The sequence below is a fragment of the Pongo abelii genome, chromosome 7 (assembly GCF_028885655.2).
Source record: "Pongo abelii isolate AG06213 chromosome 7, NHGRI_mPonAbe1-v2.0_pri, whole genome shotgun sequence".
NCBI lineage: Eukaryota > Metazoa > Chordata > Mammalia > Primates > Hominidae > Pongo > Pongo abelii.
The window spans coordinates 89,881,482-89,907,917 of NC_071992.2; the positions used below are offsets into that span (position 1 = coordinate 89,881,482).

The 26,436-nt window shown below is 37.8% G+C and overlaps 1 protein-coding gene across 4 annotated transcripts in view; it reads left to right on the forward strand.

The window, feature by feature from the left end:
* The window catches only part of GDAP1 (ganglioside induced differentiation associated protein 1), a 454,780-nt gene that overhangs the window by 384,156 nt on the left and 44,188 nt on the right, over positions 1 to 26,436 (forward strand). For 3 of the 4 annotated variants that reach the window (XR_008527651.2, XM_054560887.2, XM_054560888.2), the window contains exon 7: positions 18,960 to 18,995. The exons of the other annotated variant lie outside the window; for it this stretch is intronic. Coding sequence is in view for 2 of the 3 variants with exons in the window: in XM_054560887.2 (XP_054416862.1) it covers positions 18,960 to 18,995 (36 nt within the window). In the remaining variant the exon portion in view is untranslated. The remainder of the gene's footprint in view (positions 1 to 18,959; positions 18,996 to 26,436) is intronic. 4 annotated transcript variants of the gene reach the window in all.

The following is a 26,436-nucleotide window of genomic DNA, read 5'->3' on the forward strand; positions in this document are numbered from 1 at the left end:
TTCAGCCTCTCTAAAAAGTAAATAACCTCAAAAATTGAACTGGATTTAAAAATCATATATTTTCATTCTAAGATTGATACTTAAGGTCGTTTCCAAATACCACTACTCTGGCTGAATTTATGGCCTTTTGATGCCCCAGACTGTTTCCTTTTGAGGACTCTGCCCAAGAGTCTGATCTTTCTATAGTTGGCCTGTGAGATTTGAAAGGGAAAAGCCTTCAGTAAAACATAGAGATGGTACTTGTAGTCAAGGGATACGACCTCAGGCAGAAAGAAGGGAGAAAAAAAGACCATGTCAGTTTCTGCTTCCAAGAAAAGCTGGTTGCTGTTTTGATAACAGTAATGTCCCTTTAGTTCAAAGTTACCAGCTATCAAAACAAGTTGCAGTCCATAGCAGACTAACTCCTTTCCCTTACAGAGAAGCAGATTCTAGTGTAATTGAGTCCAAATAAAAATATATTTACGAGAAAACTAGGCCCATGGATAGCAAGCAGAAATCAGAAAAAAACTAAATTCCTGAAATGTTTAGGCAAAAAAAAAAAAAAAATACCATATGCTGTTTATATCCCTAGAACTAAGATATCATTAGAAAAATTGTGTTCGAAGGAAATAAAATTCTAAAAGACAACACATCAAGGAGACAGGGTAATAGAAATTAAGTATCTATTAAAGTAAAATACAGAATCACTCCATCACGTGTTAACTGTTCAGCAAAGCAGTTCTGCTCTGCAGTTGGTATGAGGTTTGAGCAGGAAGTATTATTGTCTGGCATCAGAGCCAGGGCAGGATCCAGCTTGAACCTCCAAGTCATTTCACAAGGAAATATGAAATTGCAGAACAATGTGGGTGGGCAATGGACATGACCTGACTTTCATTTATTAAATAAACACAGACTTGAGTAGTTGTACTTCCGAGAGCATTAGCAGTGGCATTGCCAAGGTATAGCAGTTGGGGGAGAGGGAGTTTGATCCCTTCATAAATCTCCATGAGCAACCCCCTCTAAGTCATCCCTCATAAATTTACAATCTAAGTAATCTAAGTAAAATCAAGTGTGCTTGCTCTGTAATGTAGCTTCAAGGCAAATTAATTAGCCTTCACTTCCAAAAACCTTCTCATTCCTAAGTCCTTTCTATAGCGAAATTCAGGAGCTGCCAGTGTTAGTCCAACTCCCAAGATTATGTGCAATGTTGGTTCTTGCACGAACCAGAGCACGAGGGGCCTCCTTGGTCTCCAGTTCTCTTGTATCATTGTTTCATTTGCTGGCAGCGAGAGCAGGTAAAGTAAACCATATTGTTTGTGTAGTATAAAAGATGACTTCTTAAAGATGTGCAGACAGCAAAATCCATGCTTAACCAATTGTAAAAACAAGAAAACCTGAAAACAATTAGTAATCTATTTTTTATACATGTAAAAACTAGAAAATGAATTCTTAGTATATGGACTGGACAGCTCTCAGAAAATTTTTTTTCACAAGCTTCTTGGCGAGGAGGGGCATATTCTGCTTCTAGGCAGAAATGAAGTCGTGGGGGAGGATTTGCAAGTGCGTGAAGTGGATGCACACGGGTGAGGCGTGCCCATTTTAGATCAAGTGCACTTTTCTAAAATGTATTGGTTAAGAAATAAAAACAGTACCACAGAATTTCATCACATCCCACTACTGCATTTTCTAATTATGGCATTTGTCAATGTGACTAGTGAAAATTCACTGTTTATAAAATAACTACATTCTAAGCCTGTGATGCACAGTCAGTGTTTGAATCCGAGAATTCGTGAGTTAAAATTCCCTCCCATGTAGATATCTGTCATCGCCTGAAAGCTCTTACCATCTGATCTAAATATGTGAGACACTGCTAGGTGCTATATTGTTACATTGAGCCATAGTGTTTGAGGTTGGAAATAATTTTAAAACCGATTGAGTCTAATGGCCACATCTGCCCAGGAGAGGCTGAAAGTCTTCTTCAGGATACACCCATGCTGACAGAGTGATAGCCACTGTTATAAATAAAAAGTCTGTGAAATAAAAATAAAATACATACAAGCAATTAGGATAGTATTGATATGGTAGAGTCTGAAAGGTATCAAGAAAGCTACAAAGTCAGACAGGTTAAGCAACCAGAATTGATTTTCTTCTTTAGTCACTCAAAATATTCTTTTTCTAGCCACAATGTTGCAACCAGTTTTATAGCTTTGTGCCCTAATAGTATGTAACTCTTTGTAGTCTTTGGACTTTTTTTTTTAACTGCAGCTGGGGCTATTGGGCTATTTTCATAAGCTGTCACTTAACTGAGCAAAATTCCAGTCCAGATGCTGCTGGAGTGTTTTTATGTATGAGACATTGTCTGCTTATTAAGGCTTGTCTGTAATTTCAATTAAACTGTGGAGTGGACATTGTTGCTTACAGAAGTTAGAAGATACCAGAGAAAGAATGGACAATTTTTGTAAGAAACAAGCAATTCTCTGATGTTTGAGATAATATTAAATAAATTAAGTGGAGATGATGATGGATTAACTAATGAAGGGATCCACATAGTCTTTACAAAGGCACCCAGGAGGTGCTTATAATATCCTTGAGGATGGATGTCTTTATGATGCAAACAGTGAAAAGAACTTCCCTTCGAAGAAGACAAGATGAAAGAACTTTGTCTAAGTTCCAAATGGAAATGGAACCCCCCCACTAAAAGTTAAAAAAAGTAAAGAGGAAGACCTAGGGGAAGTTCTTCAATAGAGAGGCTTTGGCTTTCTCAATCTATGAGCCATTTTGCTCCAGGGATGTTTCCTCATAAATTTTATGAAGAGACCCCGTGATCTGGCATCTTGAGTTGGCATATAATTGAACCCACTCACAGGATCTTAATATTCTCTGCCAAAGGAGTCATCATCTGAATGGGAAAACTTTTGCAAAATTTTCCCTTCATCTTACAAGAATGACTAATTTTAGTTGTATCACAAGGAAGCATTTTGTTCCAAACACAGTTCCTAGAAATAGCGGGGCATTCCAGTCCAACAGATGCAAACCTTCCTCACGAGAACCAAACCAGCATGCTTGGGCAACTTGTCAATGAAGCCAAATTCCCTGCTTTCAAGAAGATTGGAAGAAGATGGGGCTTCTAAAAGAAGAGATAATTCCCACAACTCTGTGTGGGTTATCTGGATTGTAGAATGTTGACAGCAAAATTTCAATCCCAGGAGGTCTCTTCCTCATCGCTCTTGGACCCCCTCCTTTGTGACTCTTCTCACTCGTTAAGTGAAAGCATATTTCATCATGAAGCTAAACAAAACTTAGTTGAACATTTAAATTTATTATATAATTGTGACAAAGTAAAATATAACGTATAAATTACACAGTTATGTGTGTGCAATGTGTTAGTAAATTCTGAAAATGTAAAATAAAATTTTAAAATTAAACTTCAAAATAAAAATTTTAAATTAGAATTTAAATTAAAAAAAATTAAATATTTTAAAATTAAAATTAAAATTTTAAATAAAATTTTAAAATCTAAATTTAAATTTTAAAAATGCATGGCATATTGGGAACTTCACTGAACTGTAAGATGGAAAATGAGTCCCGCTTATGGCTTTTCTAGTAACTAATTTAGATTAGTAGCTTCATCTTTGTATTTAGTCATCCGTATAATGATAGAATGGACCTAATTAATCTGTAACTTATTTGTAGACCTAAAATTCTTTGATTCTGAATATAACATGTTCCTCTGCCTTGTATCAGAAGTAATGATCAATATCAGATGGTGTTTGCTAAGTGCTGAGTGAGCATATTAGACAAGGGAAAAGAGGTCAGTTCCAGACAGCACGGCAAGATAGTTTCAGGGAACTACTGTGACTTGAGAAGTGTGAACAGGAATGTAATAAGTGAACTGCAGAGCACTCAAGGCATTAGGATGTGGCATAAGTTAATGTATGGAGGAAGTAAACTCCAGATGTGTTGAGCATCAGGAAGTAGATTAACTGGCATCATGGAGAATTAAGACAGGCTAGCATGAAGTTAGAGACCAAATTATGGAGAGTATTCAGTGCCTGGATATTCAGAATTTATGCTAAAAAATAGACAACATCAGACCTTTTTTTTTATTGGAGGAGGAGTTAGGTAAATGGGGGAATTACATGGGCGTAAGTTTTTGAAAAAGAGGAAAATGTTATTCCTTTTCATTATCTATCTGTTTCTGATTTTTTTTTCAAAAGCATGGACAGCTAAGAGTTGATTTCTTCATTGGGGCAATATCTTGGAATCTCTTAGATTTCTATATTAGCTCAAATTTTCTTATTTTATTGCTTAACCCAATTTATCTGATTAATTAGAAGTTCATTAGGGAATTTTTTGTGTGTGTCACACATTACTTAGCAGTTATTAATTTATTCCTCAAGTATTTCATGTGTGCTGTGCTTATGGGGTTGGGCTGAGTTCTGGGAATAAGACAGACACATTCTTCACTTTCTGAAGCTTCTAGTCTGTCCACTTACTTTTTTGAGTGAGTAATATTTCAGAACTTGTATTTTTGTATGGATTTTGCATATTTTATTGGCAGTGGTAAATAATGATAATTTTTAAAATTTCTGCAATATACATCTAGTTTAACAGTTATCAGAAATTCTTGTTTCCTCTGAGGAATAGTTTGCAGCCACCCCATTCCATATCATTTGTGTTACCAAATTCTCTATGTTCATAATGATAAATTCCAAGTATGCCCACCTAAGTAGCGATTTTTAAACTTAAACCATTTGATTTGCATTATTCTTCCTGGAATAAGCAGATTTGAACTTTAGAAAATCCTCTGGTTCTTTTGGGGGAAAGAAGGAGTAGACAGGCATAACAGAGGAAATAAAATAATCAGTGGGTCAGGGATGTTTAATGGAGAAAGTGAAAATGGATCCACCAATTTCGATTATATTTTCAAGACTCATAATTTACCCTCAGGAAAGTTAAAAATGCTTTATTAGTCCTTTTGTGATCTCGTTTCTCTTGCAAATTTCATTTTCAACCAATTTCCCTTGTATAAAATGTGAGGAAACTTGGGGATTTTGCATTGTGATGTGATTGTGCTTAGGGATGGTCTGGGTACCACGTTTTTAAGTAGACCATAAGAGAAGGCTGACACTTGTCTTAATTTAGAGATTTTTAACATTTTAAGGTACTTAAAAGCCATTATAAAATTTAGTATGGCATTTACAGCAGAGTAATGTGGTGGAAACTTTTTGCACCGAGAGTCCCTGAACTATATTAGTATTCACAATTCCAGGCCTAGAAATCATTATGAAATGAAGTTTTACATAGTGGAGACTTTCCTGGGTTTTAAAGGATACTTTGGAATCTATCTACTTTTGGGGTTCATACAAAGTCCTGGGAGATGATCCAGCATATCTGTAATCAGTGCTTTTAAACAGATTTCATTTACTTATGAGATTTGTTTACTTTATCTGATTATGAGGGAAGTGTATGAGTCACAATTCAAATTACCAATAATATCAGACAGTTAGATTGAGCATAGCTGGGTCAGGTTATTGTTAGTGCTGGGTGACTTTCTCTGATGTGAGCAAACTATGCCCCACGTTTTGACTCAACCTGCTCCATACCTCTGTGCCATCATGGACTGCCATCATGGACAACACTATGCCTTGCCAGGGCTCAGTAGTGGTCCCTACTTTTGACATTTTTCTCTTTTCTCTTCTTCAATACAAGTCTATCACTTTTGTGAACTATGCATTGTTCATTATCCAAGTCCATTGGAAAACTGAAATATGAACACAAGCTTTGCCTCCTCTGGAAGCTTTCCCTGGCCCACTAGCTAGGTCATATTCTAGCTGTCACACATTCTCCTGACTTACTGTGCATCTGCATTGCCCTTTTCCCAGGTATAATTAGATATTCATGTAAGTACTTCTTTAATGTACATTTTCTCACTGTACTGCATGCTCTAAGAATGAAGGGGCACTATATTGTTTACTGTTCTATGCCAATTCCCAAACTCAATGCCTTGTATATGTAGGAGGACCTTAATCATTGTACTGAATGAATAAATAGAATTTCAGCTAGATTTTATATAATGGTAGGCACTCCGTAAATGCTGAGCTGAATACTGCCTCAATTCCATATACAACACCTTTTCTCAAATGGGATTTTGTGGAATAATGGTGGGAATTTCAATCACAGTGACAGTTCCGTGGGAGATATAATGTCTGCTCGGCATTTGATTAGAGCTGTTCCTAGTTTCCAATAACAATACAATGCCTTCCTCCCAAATGTGGTATCCAGTCAATGAGAGCTCATGGGATTTGCTTTATTCCAAACCATGTTAATTTCCCTTTACATTTGTACATTTGCTAACCTGATGTAGTAATGGCTGGATGTTATAGGAAATTAAAAGGATTAAATAAATCTCCTTGCTTCAAATTCAGAATGCTTTTGGTTAAATTAAAGGGAAAATTATAACTGCAGATATAAGCCAGTTTGGGTGTGGAGCAACCATGTGATGGAAATAGACTGAACTCCTGTGGATGCTTCTTGGGATGGTGCTGAATGCACTGCAACATGGCTGCGGGTGGAAGAAGCAGATGGGAGGCTTCTGAAGAGTTCCTTCCATGCCTCACCGTTTGCCATATTGGTGAGTCCTCCACCCTGAGAAAAAGAAGATGGTGGCATTTAAGGTTATACTCTGCAACCAGATCACATGAATTCAGAGCTCACATCTATCTTTTGTTATTTGGGTTTTTCTGGGCAAGTTACTTAAACTCTCTGTGCCTCATTCTCTTTACCTTCAAAACCAGAATAGTGGTAATACCCACTGTGTAGAGTTATTGTGAAGATTAAATTAAATTTACATGTAAAGTATGTAGATGAGTTTGCTAGAGTAAATGCTTAGGAGGTATTATTTTTATTATGACTAGATAGAGCATGGAACTTGAGCAATGGTGAAGGCTGACACTAGGCAAATGAAATAAGCCTGGTTTTCAAATGCCCATCATTCTGGCTAAAGAAACTTAAAAATGGGAGGAAACTCAGGTTAATATGTACCTCTCAACTACTTACATGAAATCATAACATTTGGAATATCTTAGATTTAGTTTTAATATCTCTCTTGAGTAGGCAGGGGAAGTATTGATATGTGTCCTCAGCAGACCAGGGAATTAAAGATAGGGAAGTTAAATGTTTTGTCCAAGATCAAATAGCCTATAAGCAGTGGATCAGGGATTAGAATTCAGTTCACTTGAAATTGTAGTCCAGGACTTTTGTATTACAACTTGGCTACTGCTCAAAAGTTGGCCTCAGATTCAAGACTCTTCAGCTTTTTCTGCCTTTTTTTTTTTTAATAAATCTATTCACCTTGATCATTCAAATGTACTTAAGACTACCCATTGTGTGGATAGCACTATTGAGTTGAGATGATGTTCTATATGCCATTGATTTTTTTCTGTCCATATTTAATAAATAGTTACTAAGTTTGGGGCAGTAGGGATGTAGAAATAAAAAAGACCTTGTTCTTGACCTCAAAGAACTTGTGTTACAGTGGGGAATGCAGATAGGAAATGAACTAAAATACAGCATGATGTGTGTTGATAATAAAGGAAAGCACATACGCCAAGAGCATAGAGTGTAGTGTACAGGCAAGAACCCAGCTAGGAAGGCAGAGGAGGCCGTGGTTAAAGAAAGACATCTGAGCTGAGTCCATGTTGAGGTTAGATGTTAGTCAATGTTAATACTAAAGAGCTCATATGAATGGACACTTTTTTATATGCGAGGCACTGTTCTAAGTCTTGTGCATGTGTTAATAAGTAACAAAGAAATACAGCACTATTAAAATGGTGTTATAATTTGAAATGCAAAGCTTCAAAAATATATCTTCAATTTGTTCACTCTGTCAATCTTCAGTGCAACCATCACCTCTTCTGAACAATTTATGTGGCCCCTTCCACGCTTATCCCAGTCTAAGCCACTTCCTACACAGCAGCCAGAATTCATTTCTTAAATGATAAAATGGATATAACTCCCCTACTTGAAGCATTCACTGACTTCTTATTTTATTCAAAATCCGCACCTTTTTTTCATGACCTATAAGCACATAGATTATATAGTCTCTGACCTGTTTGCTTATCTTCAGTATTTTTCATTTCTTTCCTTTTCATTTGTGATTTCTTAATTTCTTACTTCTCCCATCTCTTCTCTCATCTCCTACCAATGCCATTTCACAAGTCACTGTAGGCAGTGCATAGAACACTGATACCATAGGATGCTAATATATTATTTAAAAAAATAAAATGGATTCATGGTTAGATAGGTTTGGAAAATATACAGTCAAATGAGGACAGATTTTTTTGGTTTACTTTGCATAACATTACCTATCTAAATATGCATTGTAAATTTTGCATTATTCTCTAACTTACTCATTAACAAAAAAACAAAATTTAATATGATTCTTATATGAACACACTTTCAGAAGATACTTTGGGAAATGTCCCATCTTAAAGAAAAACCATATTAAAGAGATCAATCTTAAGTTGGATTCAGAAGGTCAGCAAATGTATTACCCCAAAAATCTTATATTTGGGAGAAAAGATGGGGGGAACAGAGTTAAGAAAAGTTCATGAAATCCTAAGAAAGACAGTGGACTCTCCCTTAGGAGAGTCCACAAGTGGAATACCTTGTGTATTCAACAACTAGGGTTTCTATCATGTTCTCAAATTAGGTTCCAAGGATTGAAATTGAGTCATTCTTTTGAGTTAATTATTTCCAATCAGGATTTATTAAGGATCTACTAGGATGAGTCTTTGACTGGAAAGCTTCCTTGGCAGAGAGCACCACGAGGATGAGAGAATTGTTCCTTTCCTGTTTTCCAATCAGATAGGGTGGCACTGTATTGATATGAGCTTGGGTGGTCCTTAACACATTCCCATGAATCAGAAATTATATTTGCCAAATGTTAATCTGTTGTAAAATTAATAACAACATATGTGTGTGATGAGTATCATTTCATGGGTTTTATCTGTTTACAAAAGACAGGGAAAGGAAATTATAAAACCATATAGCATAAGTTCATAAAGTAAATGAAAGTTATATAGATTTAGTCAGTGTATCCAACTCTATATTAAATGATTTTAAAAGACTGAGAGAACACATCCAGAGGGCTACAATGGTTTAATGCTAGTGTGGTTTTTTTCTGTTTTTGTGTTTTACTATTCTTTGTTAAACTTTCTGCAATTGTGTGTGCTAGAATTTCAGGGTGTGAGGAGTAGGTTGGTTATCCTAAAATAATTTCTCAGTAATGAAAGCCTTCTTTGGGAGACCTCCTTTTTCCTTTTTTTTTTTTTTTTGAGACAGAGTCTTACTCCACCCAGGCTGGAGTGCAGTGGTGCGATCTCAGCTAGCTGCAACCTCTGCCTCCTGGGTTCAAGCGATTCTCCTGCCTCAGCCTCCTGAGTAGCTGGGATTACAGGTGCTGCTGCCACACCCAGCTAATTTTCATATTTTTTGGTAGAGATGGGGTCAAACTCCTGACCTCAAGTGATCCACCCGCCTTGGCCTCCCAAAGTGCTGGGATTACAGGCATAAGCCACAGTGCCCGGTCCTAATTTTTCCTTTTCTATGGTTTTTTTTATTGCTACCAAACACATCTTTGCCAGGGATAAAACAATAAATATGGATTTTAAAAAGGGATGAACATTTTTGAAAACATATATTCAAAGAAAATATATTCTTACAATATTTCTATTACTATTAGTAAGGAAAGAATATGACCTTCACAATGAAACATGGATGAACTGTGTGTGTATGAAAAAAACTGATGACTAAAACTGATAACTAAAAGTTAAAGGCCTGCAGCTACTTAAAAGACAATCCTAGCACAAGTTATGAGTACTTTTGACTTGTAGGATTCATAAACTAACTAAAGGAAGACACTGATTAGATTGGCAACAGAATCCTGGGAAATTTGGTTGAGTTCATGCTGCCTGGTTATACAGGCATAGAACAGGGACAAAAGTACCTTCTGCCTAATTGTCCATGGCGATTCACAATTCAGAATTAACTTTACACAATAAAGATATAAACCTTTATGTTGCCATTGTGATCTTACCATGAACTCAAAGGTGTTTGACTAGAAAAATCCCATTCTGTTTGTGACTTGTGAACTGTATACATTTTGGACATTTAAATGGACATCTTGGTCATTGGGTTTCTCTCCCATGCACAGACAAATAGATTTAAAAAAAATAATTCAGAGAAAGAAAGACCTGTACTTATTTGTGTTTGCTCAATCTCTTACTTTATAAATGGAGGGTGTAACTTGTCCCAAGCAAAGCTGTTGCTTGCCAGGAACAAATAGAGCCCCATAAAAGCAATTTGCAAAAAAGTAATGTGTTGATCCAGGGAGGCAATCTTTATACTTGCCAAGAAAATTATGGGAAGGATTGTAAGTAACACTTAAAGCCTCTGGGCCTCATCTGTGAAATCATGTCCTCTACTTCTTCCACTAAGTTCCTGTGGGGTTCAAATTAGAAAATGCATGCAAAATTAATTTTTCACCTCTAAGGAATTTCTAAATGCTGCTGTCTTAGCCTACGTCCCTCCAGAAATAGACCCTGAATGAAAGAATCAAATGCAAATGGTCATTTGCAAAGAAGATCCCAGAAAGCTCTGGTAGGAGGATGGGGAAGCGAGACCAACAGAGACTAGGTTATTAAGTTGATTACTGCTATGGACAACCGGGAGACCACTCCCACTAGTGTACAACACACCTTGGATGAGTGCCACCCGAACAGTGAGGAAGCTGGTGTAGTCTCCTCTCGCACTTATCTCTGGGCCATGCAGCCCAGAGAAATCTCTAAGGTAGGGAGAAATGGGTGCTTGTAGTAGGCAGTTCTGAGGGTTCCCAGAATGGTGAAGAGTATCCCCTGCATCTGCTACAACTGGTTAACATCATGAAACAGAAGTTGGCTTGAAAGCAAGCTTTAAATATATAGCTCTATGTCTGTATAGACATATAGTCATATAGTCATATAGCTGTATGTCTACAGCTGGGCCTTTAATAGAATATTATTCCAGTGTAAAGAATGAATCCAGGGCCGGGCACAGTGGCTCATGCCTGTAATTCCAGCACTTTGGGAGGCTGAGGTGGGTGAATCACGAGGTCAGGAGTGTGAGATCAGCCTGACCAACATGGTGAAACCCATCTCTACTGAAAATACAAAAATTAGCTGGGCGTGGTGGTGCACACCTGTAATCCCAGTTACTCAGGAGGCTGAGGCAGGAGCAGGAGAATTGCTTGAACCTGGGAGGTGGAGGTTGCAGTGAGCCAAGATCATGCCACTGTACTCCAGCCCAGGCAACAGAACAAGACTCCATCTCAAAAAAAAAAAAAAAAAAAAAGAATGAATCCATATTTGGGGTGAATTTAGATGATTATTTTATGATGGGTAAATCATTGTGTTGTGCCTCTATACGTGGATATGTGGATACGTGCGTGCATGCTTTATCTTGTAAGAACTTATTTTGGATTATTTTATTAGGTTGGTGCAAACGTAATTGCAGTTTTTGCCACTGCTTTCTTTTTTTATATATATACTGGCTATGAATATTATTTATTCTATTACTATTTATATACAGGTGAAAGAAAATAACTTTCTCAAGCATATGCATTCTTTATTTTTTTAATTTAATTTAAGTTTTTAAATTGTACTTTAAGTTCCAGGATACATGTTCAGGTTTGTTACACTAGGTATACATGTGCCATGGTGGTCTGCTGCACCTATCAACCCGTCATCTAGGCTTTATGTCCCGCATGCGTTAGGTATTTGTCCTAATGCTTTCCCTCCCCTCACCCCCCACCCCCTGAAAGACCCCTCCTTGTTGTTTCCCTCCCTGCGTCCATATGTTCTTATTGTTCACCTCCCACTTATGAGTGAGAACATGTGGTGTTTGGTTTTCTGTTCCTGTGTTAGCTTGCTGAGGATGATGGTTTCCAGCTTCATCCATGTCCCTGCAAAGGACATGAACTCATTATTTTTTAAGGCTGCATAGTATTCCATGGTATATATGTACCACATTTTCTTTATCCAGTCCCTCACTGATGGGCATTTGGGTTGGTTCCATGTCTTTGCTATTGTAAACAGTGCTTTTGCTGTTACTTTAAATGGCAAAAATCACAATTAAGTTTCCATCAACCTAATATTTGAGAGATAATTAAAAGTAATGGTAGCCCGGTGTTGCGGTTCTTGCCTGTAATCCCAGCATTTTGGGAGGTTGAGGTGGGAGGATCCCATAATGCCAGGAATTCAAGACCAGCCTAGGCAAGATGGCAAAACCCTATCTCTACAAAAAAATTAAAAAAATATAGTAAGGCATGGTAATGTCTGCTATTCAGGAGGCTGGGGCAGGAGGATTGCCTGAGCCCAAGAGTTCAAGGTGGGAATGAGCTACAATCACACCACTGCACTCTAGTCTGGATGGCAGAGTGAGACCCTGTCTCAAAAAAAAAAAAAAAAAAAAAAGTAATGCTAAACTATTTTATTTTATTTAAAGTGATTATTCTTAAATTACAAAAATAAAAATGCACTGCATGCCAATGACATTCATGATTATTTTTACAGTTTGATAATATTTAAAAGTGTCTTATAAATATATCATCTTAAAATGTTTACTGCTTCTTAGTATGGTTTTCTATTATAAACATGTTTAAGGTAAACATTTTTGTTAAGGGTAGCAATATATGTTATTGGTACGATGTTATGTTGATTACTGTATTTTAAACTATATTGCATATTACTACAACAGGTTTTGTATTTATTGGAATTGTTGGGGCAATGGAGACATTTAACTTTAAAACTATCTTTTAATATGATCATTTTTATAATGTGTCAGCATGAACTCAATTAATAATCTATGATGACACAAATTTAAGGAAACGTATTAGTAAGGACACAGATTTTGGTAAGAATGGCTCAAAACAGCAGTTTAGACCAGATGACAGGGACCTTTTCTGTTATATTCTCATCTCAACGTAAGCAGCCCAGGGCTCATATGGCAGTTGTGTGTGTCGGGGGTCAGGCTCTTATGTCTTGTTGCTCCTCCAATCTCTAGGCAATTTTCCTCATCTGTATGGTTTGAGATGGCTCACCACTTTGTTTTTGTCCAGCCAGTGAGTAGGAGGAAAGAAAAGGAGAGGGCATACTTCTTCCTTTTAAAGGAATAAACCAGAAGTTGCACGTATCAGCTGTACTCACAAACTGATGTGCAGAACTTAGTCCCCGAGGGCACACCTAGGAACAAAGGAAGCTGGGAAATTGTGTTAGTCAGTTTGGGCTGCTATAACAAAGTACCACAGACATAGTTCTGGAGGCTGCAAGTCCAAGATCAGGGTGTCAGCAAGGATGGGTAATGGTGAGGACTCTCTTCTGGGTTGCAACTGTCAACTTCTTGTTGTATCTTTACATGGTGGAAGAAGTGATGGAGCTCTCTGGGGTCACTTTAATTAGGGCACTAATCCTATTCATGAGGGATCCACCCTTATGATCTAATTACTTCTCAAAGGCCCCATCTCCTAATACCATCACTTTGGGGGTCTGAATTTTAACGTATTAATTTTGGAGGGACACAACCAGCCCATTGCAGAAATGTAGTCTTTCTTGCTGAGTGTCAGGAGTTTGGCTAAAAATTAGGAGGTTTATTATGATGAGAAAATTGACAACTAGAATTTGTCACGGTCTTCCTATGAGTCAGACAAATATCCTTGTACATCCTTTTTTTTTCTGTGCACATAGAAAATACTCACCTATTCCTCAAGAGAGGAGAAACCCATCCAATTGCTTCAGGTTCAAAATCCTGGAATTTTGAGTGCTGCTCCATCCCATCTGCTATGTTCAGGGTGACTCCAGCAATTTATGGGACAATGACCCACAAATTAAAATACAAGTCATCTGCATCCCCTCCAACATCCACCAAATACTCAATATTAAATGGTAATGATGAACTGAATAACTGCAACAAAAGGGAATAATGGAGATTGCATAGCAAGCACTGGTCTGCAGCGATTATCCAATCTTGCTGGCAGGAGTGAAGCAGACTTCCTGCCCTAGCAGTGGCCTTCCCTCCCTGGTTTGCTGGTCGCCCGGACAGGTTGGAGGTCTGGGTGTTGCTTTAGGCATTACAATCCCATAAAAGCCAAACCGACTTCCAGACTTTTCCTTCTGACCGGTATCAGGTGTTAGCAAGCACAGCCAATTATGGCTTCTAGATATCAGTTTTAAGTCTGAAATCACTGATCTTTTATTTATTTGGCTCTAGGCGCCCTCCATGTAATAGTAACTACTTGGAGGTCATCAAGAAAAATAAAATAAAATAGACTTATGTGTTAAAGTCATATTCTTCACCTCCTTTTGGTCTCTGGGCTGGTTCTCCTCATCTGTCAGACAGCCTTAGCAGGAGGTGCTTGAGAAAAACTTCACAATGCAGTCAGAATTTCTTCGAAGACTGCTTCTTCAGTGCTGCTTCTTTTTTTTTCTTTTTTTTTTTTTGAGATGGAGTCTTGCTCTGTCGCCAGGCTGGAGTGCAGTGGCATGATCTCGGCTCACTGCAGACTCCACCTCACAGGTTCAAGCAATTCCCCTTGCCTCAGCCTCCCGAGTAGCTGGGACTACACGTGCGTGTCGCCACGCCCGGCTAATTTGTTTTGTATTTTTAATAGAGACGGGTTTTCACCATGTTGGCCAGGAAGGTCTTGATCTCCTGGCCTCATGATCCCCCACCTCGGCCTCCCAAAGTGTTGGGATTACAGGCGTGAGCCACCGTGCCCAGCCTTCAGTGCCCCTTCTTACATTTTCTGACATTTGTGAGTGTAGAAATCGTTTTTATTATTATTTCTTTTAACCCCATGATGTTTCAAATTACTGAACTCTCAGTCAACTTAGATTTCTGATTCAGGCCCCAACAAAGTGAGTCTCTCTCAGCAGATCTGTGTTCCCTGCAATATCTGCTTGTAGACTGATTACATCTAGCCCAGGTCTATCTCTCTTGTGACACTTTGTTGAAGTGGTAATATGTAGTCAATGCATAGCAAGATTCTAAATTTTCTTAATTGTTTTTTTCAACTGTAAGTTTTGTTAATATATGGTAAATGTACCATGGAATCACAAGTGACATATTTGTCAAATGATCTGCCATAAATACACAATTATCTCTAGCTTTTCAGCTTGCATTACTTGTGCCGTGGTTGTTTTCTACCTGATTGCTAATCCAATGCTTGAGTATTCACTTTTGTAGAAATATTCCACTTTTGGAACAAAATGTACATGTTATGCTAGAGCCTTGGCTTGAATAGTAGTATATTAGTCCATTTTCATACTGCTATAAAGAGCTACCTGAGCCTGGGTAATTTGGGTGTGTGTTTGTGTATGTATATACATGTACACATATATATGTTTAATTGACTCACAGTTCCACAAGCCTTTTACAATCATGGCGGAAAGCAAGGCACACCTTACATGGTGGTAGGAGAGAGAGAGAGTGAGGAGAGAACTGCCAAACACTTTTAAACCATCAGGTCTTATGAGAACTTACTCGCTATCATGAGAACAACCTGGAGGAAACTGATCCCATGATCCAGTCATCTCCCACAAGGTCTCTGCTTTGACATGTGGGATTACAATTCAATAAGAGATTTGGGTGAGGACACAGTGCCAAACCATATCAAGTAGAGACCAAATACAAGGTGGCTTAGTTAAGAGAGGACTCTGTTGAACAGTCTAGGGCTGTGCCTTTGTGCTCTGCTATCCCGATGTTAGTAGCTCTTGCCTGGATGGAGTGAGATGACTTACCCTGACACCTGTGTTCCAGTGGATGGGCTGGGGGATGCAGGAAGGGAAAGGTAGCCCCAGAAGATGAGCACTTCATTTCTTTGGCCACTCTTTGTCATATGACCACTCCTAGCTGCAAGGAAAGCTATATAAAGTAGTTTTTATTCTGTGTTTCACTTATCTATTGCTGCATGACAAATGACTGCAAGACTTAATGTGCTCAAATAAGAATGATTTATTTGCTCATGTTTTTATGAGTCAACCGGGCAGTTTTTCAGTCCCATATGGTACTGACTTGGTCAATGGTGCAGCTGCTTTTACCTGCCAGTTGGGCTAGACTAGAAGGGACAAAAGGCCTCTTATCTGTTGGAGGTTTTGGTGCTTTTAGCTTGGTTCTCATCCACGAAGTTTCTCTCTCCACATGGCTTTCATCTGTCAGGGACTCTCTATGAGGCCTCTTTCTCCAGAAGAATAGCCTTCTTACAGCCTGAAAGCTGCATTCCAAGAGGGTGAAAGGAAAGCTGCCAGGCCTTTGAAGGGTGAGGCCTAGAACTGGCATAGTGTCATCTCTGCCATGTATTTTGATCAGAGCAAGTCACAAATCACTACTGCAGCCCAGATTTTAGGGGAGGGAATTAGACTTCACTTCTTAATGGGAATAGTGACACAGACAAACATGAAGGGGAGGAATTGTAGGGGACTATCTTTGGAGACTACCTACCATATTCCAGATGGTTATGCAGTGGTAAAAATCAGAGCATCGGACAGGCATAGTGGCTCATGCCTCTAATCCCAGCATTTTAAGAGGATGAGGCAGGAGGACTGCTTGAGCCCAGGAGTTCAAGAAAACCCTGGGCAACATAGCAAGACCCCGTTTCTACAAAATTAAAAAATTAGCTGGACATGTGGTCATGCACCTGTAGTCCCAGCTACTTGGGAGGATCGCTTGATCTTGGGAGGTTGTGGCTGCAGTGAGCCATGATCGTGCCACTGCACTCCAGCCTGGGCGACAGACAGAGTAAGGCCCTGTCCCTTCCACCCCCTCAAAAAAATTAAGGCTGTATGTTTATGAAAGAAAGAGGAAGAATAGATAGTAGGAGAAATGGAGCAGCCTCTGCAGAAGGCTCTTGCATTTTATTTAAGTAATTGTTCCTAAAATATTTCTACATTTTCAGAAATCATATATTATAATAGGTTCTATATTTAAAAAAACTTTACAAATACAGATTTGAGAATTAATGAAAATTAACATCATATTGATTTCCAGCTTACCTGAAATATATTTATGACTATGTATTTTTGTAGAAATCATTCTTGGCAGAAAATATCACTGACTATTGTTTTTTAAACCTATTTCTACATTATCCATAATAAAATGTCTCTTCTGATATAACCTCGCTTTCTCTTTTTTATAGAAATATTTTTGGGTTATTTTTATATCTACAGGATTTCTTTGATATACAAGTCTCTACTTTTAATGTTTATAGACTTACAGGCTCTTGAGATTGGGATGGAATTTACATTTATTTCAATATCTTAATTACGACCATAACAACAGTGATAATTAGCATTTGTTAAGAATTCATGCTGGTCAATGGTTATCTCATTTAATTTTCACCAGAACTTTTGTGGATTAATTACCATTGTTACCATCATATTATAGTGGAAGGAAGGGAGATTTCTGAGGGTTAAGCATCTTGCCCAAGATTACACGGCTAGTATGTAGCAAAGGTAGAAATTCAACACTGGCCAACTGACCATGCTCTTAACTTCATGCTCTGGAGATCTTTCTCTAGTCTAACTCATTTGCTGAGAGGTTGTCCAGCTTGTGTGTTAACACCTGATGGGGAACTCTCTTCTTCATCAGGGTAATGAATTTCAGCTCTTGAATTTCATGATAGAAATAAATGACCCTGTCTCTCTGCAGTCATGCATTGGTTTTAGCCAAACTATTTGGGCTCATGAAGAAAATGTTTTGCCTGTGTTTTACATGACAGACCTCCAAATATTTGATGATAATTATCACTCTGGAATCTCACATTCTTTCATCCCGCACTCAAGTCATCTCCTCTCTAATTCTATCAGCAGATTCTTATATGATAGTCATTTCACTCTTAACCATCATTCTTCTTCGAATACACAGCATTTATCAGTGATGATTTTTGGCAAACCAAATTGATGAAATCCACCAGGAATGGGACGGCTGGTAAAGATTACAACACATAAACACCTTCCTCCTTGTATAGGCTGCCTAATAGGTGATAGTGCATGATGGAAAGAGCCGAGGCTTTGGAGTCAGACAGACCTGAATTTGGCTGGTGTTTCACTATTTCTACTCTTTCCTAGCCCTGTGCCTTAGGGAATAGGCTTCATCCCTATTTTTTTTTTTTTTTCCATGAGGAAGGTAGGGACGGGCAATATCCACCTTAGAAGGTGTATTAAAGATGTAAGGTGGGCATCTGGCTCTATGCTCAGGCTCCAGGAAAATATGCTTTTTTATTATTGTAATTTTTAGTTGGCCATCTTGCACATTTCTCTAAGTAAAAGTCATATGCGGACAAGTCAAGAATGTGCTCAGCCATTTCAGGATACTGTTGCTAGGAGAGTTTGTTTGTTGTGAAGGTAAAGTACACTTACAGTTCTTCATGTAAGTCAAAACTGGGGTCAGATCAGCCTAATTTCTGCATAATGTTCAGGAAGACTATCATCCTGAATTTGGCTCATGAGAAATCTTATTTCTAGACAAAAATTTAAAGCAAGATTTTTCTTTTTTTTGGAAGTTCAACAGACTAGCATTTTGCATTTAGCATCCTGTTGATTCTAAGGCTCCCCAGCATTTAAACTTTCAGGAATATTTTATCATCCAGCAATTAAATTTTGATGAATTTGTGTTCTTTACAGTCTGTTCTCATTCATTGTTTTAATTATGCCTGTTTGTGTTTAAATCTGTTCATGTTTAATCAAAACGATGGCCTTGTTTCATTTCAAAAGTTATTATCATCCTCAAAATTGTCTAGTAAACTGTGAAGTAAAACAAATTTGTTGTTTTTCATATTTATGGAAAAGACATGATTTAGCAATAGTATTAAAGGCAGAAACTAAAAAAAAAAAAAAGTGCAGAATATGACATCTGCTTAATGCTTTCCTTCTACTGGCAATGTTTTTCAGGAGATAACAGCACAGACCATCCAGAAGGAACTTAAGGTAATTTAAAATGATACCTGTGGACCTCTAAGTGCCTCCTGCTATGGTGTTTCTGATTCTGCTTTGCCAGAGGGATTCATACACAGAAATCTGAATTAAATGGGAGAAATTAGGCACCCATTAAATTTGCTTTTCAGAGAGAATAGCACCATAAAAAGTGCTGTCACAGAAAAAAATGACATAGCCTATTCTCTATTGATATGATGATATAGATTAACTCCTTTGAACATGTTGCATTTGTTATTTTGACAACTTTTCTAACTATGCTGTAGAATTTAATTTGTAAAAAGATGTGGATTTCAGATACTCCCAACCCCCACGCTGACATTTCTGGTTCTAATAGGTCAGTTTCTCAATTTCTGCCTTTGTGAGTTCTTGCCTTCAAAGTGTCTTCATTATTCTTTATTTTGATTAGTCAAGCTGTCAAGACCCCAAATTAAAACAAAAATGGATTCAGAATTCTAGCATCATGCCCACCATCTCAACACTGTATTATGGACTTTTTTTTCCTCCAACTTTACCTGGCATTTGTATTGTCCTGGCCTTCCTAATTCTGCTGGTAAGCACTAAAACCATAGCTCCAGATGAGAAAATGCATGCCTCACTGAGGTATGCCTGTCTGCCCGTGAGAATACTACCCAGATCATGTTCTGAGTTCTTGTGTAGATAACTTTTATGGTAAGTCCGTATTAAATCCCCTGGTGCAAGAACAAAAGAAGAATAGAAGAATATAGAATGGAGAAGCTTGCTCAAACTCCAGAGAGTAGAGAAAAAAAGGTATTAAAAAGTAACACAATAAAACAAGCACATTGGCATATGAATTTGCAAACAGTAATTTTCCTACCTGTGGCTGCAGAGCTGCACTGTCCTATCACATTCATTACATGCCCATGGGAATTTTGTCCTGTGTTCACAGTTAGCTGATAGCAGTATAAAGAAGGATGGAGGACAGACTCACTAGCTTAGCGTCTAGGAGTCATGTGGGCTCGTTCCTGCTCTTCCTTTCTGTAACCTGCAACCTTGTATGATTCTCAGAGAACTAGTATTGGGTTCACCACGTATAAAATGGGAGATTGGTCCCACACTCTTTCCTTGCCATGTTGACTTGGAATGAATAATGGCAACAGGGTGGCTACTTGACAGAGTTAGAACCTCCTCAACTCAGGTGCTTCTCATAGATGCCAGGCACTGGAATTCTGATGTTGTAATATTTTCCTGACCTAATGGATGCTGGGCTATCTCCTGCTCCCCTTAAGTCCGTATGCCTCTTAAATTTACTTGATCATCCCAGGGTTCCCACATTTGAATTTACTAATCTGGTAAACATTTTTTATGCTAAAGCCCGGAAGGTCATTGAAGGTTCTCCTGCTGCTGTCTCTGATAGCCCTACACTGAACAAAGTGCATTTTAATTGCTTTTCTCTAGATAATATACCGGCCTTTGTAGTCTAATTTATCAGGAATGCTAGTTTAACTCAGAGTCGAGGTAAGTAGTACTCGCTGTTATCATGGGAGACTTTTGGGGCTCTTATGAGGAGTGGGAAAAAAACAGGCAGCTACTGTCTAACTTCACATATAGAATTAATCTTGATACACTTTGGGAGGCTGAGGCGGGCGGATCATGAGGTCAGGAGTTTGAGACCAGTCTGGCCAACATGGTGAAACCCTGTCTCTACTAAAGATACAAAAAATTAGCCAGGTGTGGTGGTGGGCACCTGTAATCCCAGCTACTCGGGAGGCTGAGGCAGGAGAAATGCTTGAACCCGGGAGGCGGAGGTTGCAGTGAGCCAAAATCACGCCATTGCACTCCAGCCTGGGCGACAGGGTGAGACTCCATCTCAAAAGAAAAAAAGAATTAATCTTGATAGTCATAAGCAATGTATAAAACCATGACCACAATTTGTTTTGAAAAACAGACTCTAAAAGAGAGTACATGCTTTCCTTGTGTGCATCAAAAGCTTGCTCACTATTGTTAAAACCAAAAGTAGACTTGGTGTGATTGCCACTTATTTTATTTTCATTATTTTGAGATCTAAAACATTGTTTCTAAATATCTACTTGTGTAAGTACCAAGCGATTGGTAAGAGTTCTCAAAAAGTTCCCTTTCCTCAGATTCTTGAAATCTCTCCTTTCCAAGAGAGGTCTAAAAAACATACAGTTTTAAGATTTCCATCTAATAGTTTTAATTTAAACATGTCTGGAGTGGGAAAGTGTCACACAAAGTAAATCAGATTAACTTGGAGTAACTTGTGTTGTTATATAGAACAGGGTTGATTCTCAAAAGCATCCTTGTACTAAGATGGTTTAGAATGAACTGCGGAGCATCTCCTGCCTTCAATTATGGACGAGGGACAGGATATGTGGGCGTTATATGGCATGGCTTTGGTGGATTATATGGCATGTGTTGAGAACTTCTGGATTTCATGCAAAATATACTTCGTGTAGATACAGAGTCTTGTTGAGGAGCAGGCACAGACATCTGCCCTATGTTTATTGCACTAAGTGACTGTCCATGGGCTGCCCAATATATTTTAGGGGTATTTGGCACAACTCATATTTTTATTAGTTTTTGGAAGAAACTGGCTTTCACTTTGTTATCTTTCCAATGCCAAGTATGAATTGAAAATGAACATTACATCAGCTTGTTTCTTGGTCGTTGGGAAAAAATCCCGTCTGTACAGACAAATTCAACCTGAGTACCAAGGGAAGAAGAGACACATGATGTCTGTTGAAAACTGTGATACCAAGTTTTACACATTTTGTTTAGAATACAGTATTGTCCGTATCCAAATCTTGGACACACACACACACACACACACACGCACACACACACTCACTTAAATTTTAAGTTAAAATCTGCTCTACATACACAAGAATAAAGATTTCTGTAAGCATATTCTTGTACTGTTTGCAAGATTTAATTATTCTGTGATAATCAGCTAACTAGTCATGATTATAGTGATTGAGGAAATCTCACAAGGAAAGCACTAAAGCAGGGTCTGGAAGGTGGATTTACATGGATCCCTTATTACACCTATTCCCATGATTGCACATTAACTAATTGTGTATTACATATTTGTTTCAGTAAAATATAAATAAATTATTATTTAATTGGCTCAGAGATTTAAAAAGTACTGAATAAGGTTACATTCTTAGCAGTGTAAGATAACCAAGAAGACCATGTTCAGATCTCCTGTGACATAAGTTACCATTGTTTTGCTTTCCCACAATGTGAACAATTTTTAAATGTTGGTTTGAGAACCACCATCACAACAAAGGATGTTAATGTGTTAGGTTTTTTCTTTTAATATAAAACAGACCTACTTGCATATTTTTTTCTAGTTTAGCAGTTATTATGCACCTACTGACTTGGTTAGCTACTGAAATCAAGAATCCTTTAAACCAAGAGAAAAGGAGAAAATACTAAAATCAAAACAATAAGTGAAAGAGCTCTGGGGTGTGTTTGGATTATTTTCTTGTCATGATTCTTGGGTGTGGTGACACTTGTTGGCTTTTCTCTGTGGTTTTATTAAGGACTTTGTGTACATTTCCATGTTGTTCAGCTTATGGCATCTTGCCTTTGTTGTACCTGGAGTTCATTGTGCACGTAGGATGAACTTTTTCACAGTCATGCCTACGTAAAGTGCCAACCAAATGGCTTGGCTGCTTCTTCTATATCTGCTATACCTACATACTCTCACTTACAGTACTAGGCAAGGGCATAGGCAATGGAAAGTTGTCTTTATAGGATTTTCCTTGGGATGAGCTTTGTAGCAGAATAAATAGCAGATAAAACAGTGCACATCATACTTGGGCAAGGTAATTACTGTTTATTTGTGAAGGTCATTAAAAAACCAAACATTTGCTCAAGGTTTGAAAAACACTTGAGAGTGAATTGAGGCAGTCAGTTACTTTCTGTCCCTGAGGTAAGATCACTGAGCTTAGATTGAGATACGTCACAAGCTGATTTGGTCTTCTTTCCTTGGCTTCACTTACGTGGCTATAGCTTCAGGAATCTGAGATTGTCGGAATAATTAGTTGTGGGTTTGTTTGCTTCTTTGTTTTCTGAAAGTAATTTTAGACCAGATGGCTAATCATAAATTTATTCACTCATTCAAAAACTAGTCATTTAGCATCGATGTGGGTCAGTTCTGTGCTGAACAATTGATATACAATGGTGCATGATCTTCCTTGTCTTCAAAAAGCACGTAGTCTAGTGGGGAACATAGACGACTATACACACAATTGTAATTCAACATGCTAAGGATTAAGTATAGGGGCCAGGTAGTGTTAAATTGGGTGCACCCGACCTATTTGGGTATATTGAGAGAGGTTGCGCAGCAGAAATAATAGTAAAACTGAGACAAATGCTAGTAATTAACAGGCAAAAGAGGTAAAATAAAAAGAAGAAAATACGGAGTATTCAAAGCAGAGGGCTCACTTTTGCAAAAAGTCAGAGTTAGTAGTTAAGATTCAAAGTCTGCCATGCTGTCCTGGTGAAGTTCTAATAACAAACATATACTTCCTTCCCAGTTTTCCTTATTGCATGGCTCAGAATGAACTCTTATTTCATACTCATTCTTACTATACAGCATTGCCTTTGGTTATCACAAATAGTCACCAGGCTTTTCCCTGAAAGTAAATGGGTTTCATTAGGAGCAGATGTAATTCTAATCTGTAGAGTCTGTAAAACATTCAAGGGATTATTTGGATTAAAGACCTCTAAGTATTAAGGGGAAAAATATTATCATTACTTTAATAATACTTTCCCAAGTCGCAAATGAATAACTGGCTCCAACAATCACATCACTGTAATTGTTCACACATTTCAGGCAGGCATTTTACAGCCCCACAAAGAAACTTCAACAGCTAAGCTCCTCTGATTTGATTGCTAGAGAGACTCAAAGTTTCTGTTTTAGTGCCAAAAATCGAATCACTAGAGCAAAAGTTAGACAGGAAAGGCTGAACTTGAACAAAAGTTCAATGGTTTTATAAAGTGTGCTATTATTGAATCTCATCAAATTTAAGACGTATTAGTTGTAATGTGCACTGCTATTTTATGTAACATTAACAATAAATAAATAACACTGCCATTTAAACTATGACATGCTATCAGCTGTAAGACCTTCTCCTGTTTAATTTCAGAGAGATTAACATGTGAAATGATGTCTATCATAGAATCTGTGAATCATGGCTAACAACAATAAATATTTCTATGATGAGTCTAATGGGTATTTCTTCTATATGATAAAAAAATCAAGATGAAAAATAGAAAATCAAGTCAGACATTTGAAGGCTTTGTGTTTGAGATTGTAAGTGTTGGAAGGAACATGATAGAAAATAAAAAATTAGACCTTAAAATAGTCATTCCAGTCTCTTGAACACATTAAAAAACCCTGTTACTTAAGGGAGATTTGCTACGCACTGAATCTGAAAAGCAGAAGGGGTAGGAAAACATAAAGATATTGTCAGCTTCCTCTTACCTCCATCAAATAGAATCATAGTGTCATTAAATTAAATTCTTTTGATCTTCAGCACTTTTTGAAATATTTTTGTGCTCTATGGTTGTAAATGTATACATGTAAAACTAATAGTTATGGTAGAGTGACTATAGGAAAAGAAATAATTAGTGAGAAACTTTGGGAAAATGGTGGAAGAATAACCAAAAGATAGAAAATGTGAATAACTTTTACTTATCTGTTACTGGCTATCGAGCAATAGATGAAGATGAGCTGAGTAATTGTTGAAGCCTAATATACACCCCCTGCCTTTTAAAGCTTTTGCTAGATGTCCTTTCAATATTACTGCAGGAATCAAGTGGCAACCAACTCCTAGAAGATAAGGTTGTAGTCCCAAACAAAATAAAATAAGGCTACAATTTATTCCTAAACCACTTTTCCTTACCTTCCAATGTTACCTTTTACATTTCCTTAATAATTTGATACTACTTTTACAGGATCCAGCCACATACCCTTCTGCCACTGCGACAAAAAGCTAAATTTTCTCTTTGCTATAACAACTTAAGTATTACAAACCAGGTTTTCTCATGAGACAAAAGGTAAATATTCCTAATATGGAAAGAGTTTCTACTGTTCACGAGAAAAAGAACGTAGTACGTAAATGCACACAGACATTGAACATGGAGTTGACAGATGAAGCAATATGAATTTCGAATAGACATATGAAAATATCCTAGTGATCATCAAAGTATATTGTATACCTATAAGCAGCAGGACTTCAGTTTTTGCCTGTAAGATAAGCAAAAAGTTAAGATGATTGATAATATTCAATGTTAGTGTGTGGGTAGGAGTAGATATTGGCATAACTGTTTTGGAAGGCAACTTAATATTTAATTTTGGAATTTCAAACTTCATATTGATCAGTAAATTCACTTTTAGGATTCTGCCTGTAGATAAACTCACATGAGTTTACATGAATATATGTATGGATTAACTGTTGAAGCAATTTTTATGAAAACTAAAAATGAGGGGTCTGTAATCTATATATTTGTTTACTTAAATAATTTTTATTGAAATACAGGTGAGAATATATACAGGATCTTGGGTGGTGGCCAGTGGCCAGGCCCTCTGCTCAGGTGCCTGAAAAGGAAAAGGAGGTCTGGTGTACAAATACGTGAATGGGGAAATAGAAATGGCACACAATGTGGGAACTTATGACTACCCATTAGTTCCCACTGGAAAGTTTCCCCCAAAGAAGAGACACTGATGAACCAAGCAGACAAGATGACTCAGCCAATTGACATTATCCAGCCTCTGTCATTGACTACTGCAGAACTGGAATGAGAGACATATGAATGGAGCTGTTATGATGGTAGTGATAAATGCCACATGTGAACCAAACAATATGACTTCCACTTCCCAAGTCTGCTCTGGCTGCCTCTGAAAGTTAGCAACAGGGACCAACACTGAGCCCAAGATATGGCACTATTACTTAAGGCCAACCAGATACTCAGTGGAAGTCAAATACATTGGGCCTCTTCCCTCTTGCAAGGGCCAGCAGTTTGTCATTGCAAGGATAGAAACTTATTCTGGGTATGGATTTGCCTTTCCTACCTATGGAGCCTCAACCAGCATTATTACCTAGGAACTTGTGGAATGTCGGATACACAGACATGGAATTCCACACAGGATAGCATTCGACAAGAAGCCATTTTTAATAGTGAAGAGGGTGCAGAGTGGACCTATGACCATTGATCCACTTATCATATGAGGTACTGCATTACCTAGAGACAACCAGCCTTGAAGAATGCTTAAATAGTCTTCTAGACTATTTAAATGCCAGCATGCAGGAAACTCTCTGAAAGGATGGTGTGTCTATCATTCTACAAGACATAGTGTATTTATTAAGTTGGAGACCCCTATATGATGCTGTACCCTCAAAAGAAAGGCCTGGAAATTCAAGGGCTGAGCAAGAGTGACTTC